At 35.4% G+C, this 7,713-nt stretch overlaps 1 protein-coding gene across 2 annotated transcripts in view; it reads left to right on the top strand.

Annotated features, from left to right (window-relative positions):
* LOC144653860 (uncharacterized) overlaps positions 1–6,873 on the top strand; it is a 28,627-nt gene extending 21,754 nt beyond the window's left edge. The window contains exons 6-10 of one of the 2 annotated variants that reach the window (XM_078513973.1): positions 1,295–1,374; positions 2,059–2,095; positions 2,950–3,035; positions 4,570–4,606; positions 4,973–6,873. In XM_078513973.1, coding sequence (XP_078370099.1) covers positions 1,295–1,374; positions 2,059–2,095; positions 2,950–3,035; positions 4,570–4,606; positions 4,973–5,298 — 566 coding nt within the window. In that variant the 3' untranslated portion in view covers positions 5,299–6,873. The remainder of the gene's footprint in view (positions 1–1,294; positions 1,375–2,058; positions 2,096–2,949; positions 3,036–4,569; positions 4,607–4,972) is intronic. The other variant, XM_078513974.1, reaches the window with a different exon arrangement.
* The last annotated feature ends 840 nt before the right edge of the window (positions 6,874–7,713 follow it).

The following is a 7,713-nucleotide window of genomic DNA, read 5'->3' on the forward strand; positions in this document are numbered from 1 at the left end:
GGGTAGGGAAATCTGTCATTAAGATATTTAAAAATCTCGATGATTTGGTAAGTGCAGAATGTAATATGGAACAATTGAAAGTATGATGTTTTATATATGTTCGTGTTTATTTGCTTTATTTTACTTTCGGAAAAACTGTTCACAGACTACTTGTATTCTTTCCCAGGTGTTCCTTACGCTAATCTTTGCAAACGTAACACGACATTTTTGTTCGTTTGTAACAAAATACTTTTGTCTTCCTTGAAAATGCGATAACATGAAACTTTTGTTTTTTGTTTGTTTTACGGCGGCATCGATGACATTTGTTTAATTTAATTAAGTTACGGTTTAGACTGCACGAAAGACGATTCTCAAAAACTAAAGAAACAAATCTAATCAAAAAACATATTTTTCGACAGGTTTTTTAAAACGCAGTACAGCTAGGATATTTGTTTCCTGGTTATCAGGTGTTCATGCCGAAAATCCCGGTGCAAGTTTTTGCATACCTAATTACGAAAGCGCTGTGAAAGTCTCAAAATCTAATTTAATTAATTTGCGGTTTTTACTTGGCGCCAAGAAGTCTGCAGGAAGCCTACCGCAAACACGCAATACAAGCGATGTTCATGATAGTTCCAGAAAACAACGTAGACTAATTCTGCGCATGCGTTTGGTGTAAATTACGTTGAGTAGTTATAGGAGCTAGAGCAAAGGGTTTTCTGAAACAAATATATACGTTTGAGATCTTCATATGAAAGTAACGTAGATGTGCTCTAGGTTTTACCTAGGGGTACGGTCAGGTGCTCCCCACCCCCACCCCCTCCACAAGGAATAATTAATTAATTGATATTAATTAATTAATTGGTGATTAAAAGTTTACACTGTAGCGCTTTAGGGGTTTAGGGGTTTATCACACGACTGCCCACCAAACCATCACAAAAGTGCATTCTGCACTAAAAAGGCATTTAAATTAATATTTTGAACAGATGCAACTATGGCTGTATCATCTTAATTTATTAAGCACTACATAAAAATGACAAGAAAACTTCCTGTTTTAAGTCATGTCGAGTAGGTATATGAAAGGGGCACCTTTTTCCAATGAAAGGTATACAAACGGGCTGCCTTTTCTGTCAAAATGGTATTTGAAGGGTTAGGGGTTGGACCTCAGGGCGAAGCCTCCCCATAGAACTATTGTATTATTGCAATGGTGTTACTGTTGTAAAAAGACTTCCCAATCATCATCGTGTGCAGTAATTGTGCAATATGGAGCCACCTTAAATAATAATGATTTTTATTTTATTCTACACTTAACCAACAGATGAGGTTGGTACAGTTGCTGTATGTATCCGTGAGGTGACATCAACAGACTCGTTGAAACCATTGTTGGGAGATCATCAGGTACTTTAGAAGTTAACATGAACTCATTATAAAAAAATTTTCATGGTATTCAAGGCTCTGCAAAACAAGTTGTGCCAGTCATATCTAGGGGCAATTAGGTTTACTTTTTGGGCAAGCATTAATGCCCCCTTGTCGAATGGGCAGGGGTCCACACAAGCCATCTGCCAATTTGACGAAACATATTCAATTCAAGTAAACCTATGCACAAATTATCTTCAAGCTCTATCATCTCTCCTTAGTGTTCCAGAGCCATTTGATTTAATCTTTATTTATGAGTCATTTCATATCATAGGCTTGTTTCCTATGTAAGAAAATAGTGATGCGTAGCAACACATGCAGTTGCAGTGTTGAAATCAATATTTCATTATAATAGTGATAATATTGATAATTATGTGTGAAAAGATATGCAAACCAGTACATTATTTCAAATACGAAGTTTCTTGCTTTTTTTCTGATCACCCTGTTCCCATATTCTTCTTCCTAAACCACATTTGCTGAACTGGACATCTTTATTGAGTAGTCTTCAAACTAATTGACAATTATCACACTACGTAATTCCCACTCATCAGCATGTTTGCTATTTGTGAAGGAGGAGTTCAAACGTTTTATGGTAATACTATATTTTTTGTCAATGCTGACATAAATGTTAATCTAATTTAACTGTATATTCTATTTTTTGTGTAGGATAATCAAGAGGACCTGGCATGTTCTTGCCAACAAGGTGTGAAGTTTTATTGTGTTTATACCTTTCTTAAGAATATTATTGTTGGAGTGTTAAACAGTATTATCTGGATTTAAACATCATTGAAAATAATGTAAAACGCTTTCTGTGCTGACTTTTGTGCTGACCTGGACCCCCTGCACTGAGGCTTTTTTCTACATGGTACATGTTTTATCAAACAGTCACGCTTCCTTCTTTGACAGTATCTATTTGTTTTAATTAAGCAATTTAATGTAGATTTTCAGGAGTTGTGCCTAACATAATTCTTCATTGGAAAAAGCGACCTTTTCACCAATTTATTGCATCCTGGTCCTTTCAGCGCCTTCATTTGCTGTATGTGACAGCTTTCATCCCAAGCATGAAAACCAAACCATTGTTTTGCAATAGCCGCGTCTTGATACTCGATTGATTTATAATATTAATTATTGAAACCACTTGATTCCTAAACCAGAACTTTTATATTCTTAACCAAAGTCAGCAAAAAAAATTCTGAAGTGCTCTTCAATTATATGCTATTCATATAACGCCATGTTTTAAAAACGCCATCTAGCCTTAACGGCAACATTGTAATGTGATCTTTTCATTAACACTCTGAAATCATGTGCAAACAGCAAAATGCTGTGCTTGCCACACTTTCTATTTTTCTAGAGTGTATAGGAGCTAGGAATAATATTTATTACGCATAGTCCCTACTGAAAACAATTTCAAAAGGAAGTGTGGGATTGTTTATAGTGTCGAGAAAACTTGACATCCACAGGCTCCAAAGGCTTGCATCATAAGCATGTGCAGGATCAAAGCTACATCGAGCCCCCTTAAATTATAACAATATTAATTTTATTGTGCCCTTATTCCAGGAGATGAGGCGGTTAAGAGTGAAAACATTGGTCCATGTACCCATAACGAGATGTCAACAGAATCATGGAAACCATTGTTAGAAGAGGTACTGTACTTTAAGAACTTAATTTGGACTTGTTTGTGAGCGAATGTTATATGAATTCAAGGTTCAAAAAAAGTCCTGTCCAGTCATCTAGGACAAGTAGATTTGCCAGTTTGGTCGTGCTTTTCATGCCTTCATATCCAATGAGCATGCTTGGCCCAGACAAGCCATCTGCCAACTAGAAAACAAGCATGCTACTGCCCCAGGCTAGCAATCTTCTGGAATTCATGAAGTTCTTTACAAGGCCTGATTGGTTCTTGTAGGATTCACACAGTAGCTGAAAAGCATATAAAATATCAAGGAGGTGTTGTTTATCAACATAATCAATTGAATCTATTATGTAAAAGTATTAATTATTAAAGCTCTGTCACATCTCCTTAATGTTAGTTAGCCTCCTGAATTAACCTTTTCATGTATATCAAAGGCTTTTTAAAAAAAAAACATTATTTGGTTGTTTTCTATACAAGAAAATAGTAAATGTACATGCATTGAAGTCTATATTAGGTGCAAAAAAATTTGCATGTACAGTGTACATGATTTCAAATACAAATGTGATTGCTTTTTGTGATCATAGGGGTCCCTTTTCCTGCTTTCCTTAACTGTGCCTTCGCTTACAGTTGATTTCAGTTTACTTTGGCCGCCCCATTTGCGAAGTTTGTAGGAAAATTACGTTGCGAAGTTTGCGAATCAAATTGCAAACTTCGATACAAAGTTCCCAACTTCGGCCCGAATTTATTAAAACCTTCTGAAATTATGTCATCAAAAAGGGCTTTGCTACGCTAAACTGTTGGAAACAAATGTCATAAAAATAAAAATATAAAAGGTTCGAAAACTTTTATGTTCAGTGAGCCATAAACATGTTGTCTCGACAAATTAGTCTTCCCTGTCGGCTTCCGGATTAAAATCAATTTTACATATGGGTAAACCATCCAGTTTCATCCGGCTTACAAATGCAGAAGACTTGAGATTGATGATGATGCCTCACAGAAATCGTTATATGTGTATTTTCATACAAAAAAGTTAAAATTTCACCAAATTTCTGCATGCATAAAATTTATTTATCGACAAATCACTTGCGTGATCGCTGATGCGAAACGTTGTCTTACACTTAAAGCTACTTCAACTTTCCTTGACCAGTTCTAAAATTATCGAGTTCAGATATCGCCATGACTTTCAAGCAACATGTCTTGTTTCTTCTCAACTACCAAACTTGGAAAGTTCAGTCGGGCCGAAGTTGGGAACTTTGTATCGAAGTTCGCAATTTGATTTGCAAACTTCGCAACGTAATTGGCAACTTCCATAACAAAGTTTCCAATTTCCCAACGAACTTCGCAAAGTGGGCGGCCAAAGCAAACTGAAATCAACTGTAATTGAACCCCTTCTTGGAGTAGTCTTCAAACTTATTGACAATCATGACACTTCCCCCTTAAAATGCTAGTTTAATTAGCAAAGTAGGAATTTCAAAGCTAACAACTACATATTGTTTACCAATGCTCACAAACAAACTTGATTAAAGTGTATATTCTATTCACTGTAGGGTAAACAAGAGGGCCTGACATGCTCTTGCCAACAAGGTTTGACGTTTTTCTTGTGTTTACCCTTTGATTGTTGAAGTATTTTTAACTCCATGTTAAAGTAATTTTGGATTTCCTCCTTCACAAGACTTCAGCTAGGATAATTTCGTCTAAATTTAAAATATGTTGATTTGCATATTTATTTAACAACCTCTGTATTTTTGGAAATGACATTTAGCTAACTTGTGAAATTTAATTAATGGTGGAGAAATTCTCCTAGACTAATTAAGGTAATTGTAGTCCAGGCGTGTGTGACCAAAAATTAAATTTGATAATTTCTAAACATAACATGTATGTGGGAAATTTTCCTACAGACAATTGCAACCGCTGTTTATTAACTATCTCTACATTTTTTCCTTGATTCAGAACCTCAGTTACTTTGTAACTTATTGGATTGTGAGGACGATCTTCAAAATATCTCTGTGCGTTTGGACACAACTATGGCAGGGGTTGGTAACTATCGAGCAGTTGCTCAGCATTATGGCCTCAGTCACTACGAGATATCCTCAGTCCTTGAGAAACACGAAAGAGGGCCAACTACGGCACTTATTGAAAATCTTGCAGCTACTAAACCAGAACTAACAGTTCAAGAGTTTGCTTCTGTGGTGAGAGAAAAAGCTAAACGAAAGGACGTTGTTGAATGGCTGGAAGTATATGATTCAAACACGAATTGTAAATGTCAAGAATCCTAGCTATAATGTAATACATGTAGCAACTTGATTTAAATTTTGTAGTCTTGGGTAGTAGTAGAAGTAGTATTGAAGAGAGTATTTTCATTTTAAAAAGGGAAGGGCTTAAATGTAGTATTACTTTGCATGAAGTTTAATTTATTCAGCCATAAATACAATACCAGGACAGTGTATTCATCTTGAAGTTTAAGAATCAGTGTATATTAACACATTGAGGCAATCAGTCTAGGCCTGTTTTAAAAGTGTTTTCACATCCTTGGAAAAGTATCAAGTTAAAACGTGTTCTCGCGATCAGAAGAGGCGCGGAATTGTGGATAAAGTTTGGGGTATTCTAAATTTGGACTAAGTCGGTAAAATATCAGGGAATGTGGAACTACTTATGTTCCCTTATGAGGAATAATAATTGAGCAATTAATTTACTTGGTGTAAAATGTTAGCTATATTACATGAACTTACACGTCTGTAAAGTAATGGCCATTGCACTTAGCTTGAGGGCTTCAAAAGTCATTTGTAATAGTCATTTGTAAAGGTTTGAAAATATTCTTACTCTTGTAGCCATGGAGGCTTACCCACCCTACATTTTGGAGTAGTCTCTTAGAAACTATGCATACACTATTACTATTACTGCACTATTCATAAAGTTTATTAAACTAAGACTAATATTATTTTGTTATTAAGTGTATTATTTTTTATCAGTTACTGTATTTTTTAATATTGAATTATTTTTCTGGTTAGTTTCACATTGAAATGTTTATTTGAAAATATTTTCAAAGTAGTTGCGGATAAAGTAACGTTCACAATGTAAATTCTGTCTTAATTTTAAGTAATAGTCATGAGTAAGTGCTCAGCCTGTTATTATTCATCAACTTTTCCACCAAAGAATCAGATTTCCTTTGTCTAATTACACCACGTGCTTGTTCAAATTTAGAAAGGATTCAGCATCAAAGATGCTAAGAAATCTCCTTAAGAACAAAGCAAGCTTAATTATAGCATTTTTCGAGTGTGGCAGTTTCGTAGGCATTTTGGTTTTTTAATATAAACTTTCTGTTACTGGATATAAATTATCCTTTATTTAGAATAAAGCAGAAAGAATAAAAAGTAACTATACTAGTTCTTTCATGTAAATAGAATTACTGTGTTGCTTGTCCAATTAAGACAATTACGATATTTCGTTTAACAAAGCGAAATGTTATTGAGAACTTTTCCGTTTATCGAGGAAATAACTTTTTAGTATTTTGCTGAGGTAACTAATTAGTAGTCCTTTTCCAGTATGAGGTCAAAGAGTTGTAACAGGCTCTTAAAGAACTTTACAACAAATACAGTGTAGGTAATTTTAGACTTTGGTCAGCTTCGAATTGTATAGTTTATTAGTTAATAGTTTTCAGACATTGCATTGTACAAAGCCATCATACATACCGGCAGTAATGAGTTGTTTTGTTAACATAGTTATAAAATTGATCTCAGTTCCCTTGTTGGACTCATTGTAGAGTTTGGTAGTGCACATCTTTTCGAAATTGTAAATATTAAGTATTACATGTGTATTTGAAAAAACAAAACAAATAAAGTGTGACAAAAAAAAGTGCTCTGCTTTGTTTCTGGAACGAAGAGATCGAGGGCGGAGAAAAAAGACTTAAACATGTAACGGTAACTAACCTTTTCTCAGTTTACGTTTTCCAGCGTGGAAACTGCTAGATGAAGCTAATACTAGTAGCAGTTAATTTAAAGTCTCAACACACTCTCCTTTCCGCCCTTTTCGTCCCTAGCTGTGGTAGGCATGTGACTACCTAAACTCTGGTTGGGTAAACGTTGTTGGCTGGGAGAGGTAGCATAGTGTTTTGATTGTTGCTCTGAAAAATCTATTGCGTTTCGAATCCTTGGATAAGCTGAAAGCTACCCACTTTATTAGAGTTCGATGCCGCATTCACTGATGAAAAATGTTGTGTTTCTATTCAGGGCTGCTAAGGGAAACCTTGTCATAATTGCGAAGTGCCCACGCCCATATTGGGAATGAATTAAGTGACCCTACAAAAAAAATCACTTATCGTAAATGATCGATTAAGCGCTGCTACTCGAATAAGCGCCGCACCTTTACCGAAGCGCCGCTCTTGAATGAGCGCCTACAAAGAGACTGTAAAACTTTGTTCATGTTGTATCTTTTATTTAAACAGCAATACTTTTACAAAGAGAGGCTGAGAAACTGTGTTCATGCTAACTTTTGTATTTCATTCGAAGTAATTTTATATTCTCCCAGATATATAATCGAAACGGATGATAAGGGATTTTTTATTGCGTCAGTGCAGCAGGTGAACAGTTTGTAAATGCGTTGCCATTCGGTTGACTCCATGTTCCTGTGTAGCCCAGTGCCGAAAAGAATTTGTCGAGATCTTGAGCGGTCCCTGTCCATTCGAAGCAACCCTC

This window comes from Oculina patagonica, chromosome 5 (assembly GCF_052425735.1).
Source record: "Oculina patagonica isolate OP01 chromosome 5, crgOcupat, whole genome shotgun sequence".
NCBI lineage: Eukaryota > Metazoa > Cnidaria > Anthozoa > Scleractinia > Oculinidae > Oculina > Oculina patagonica.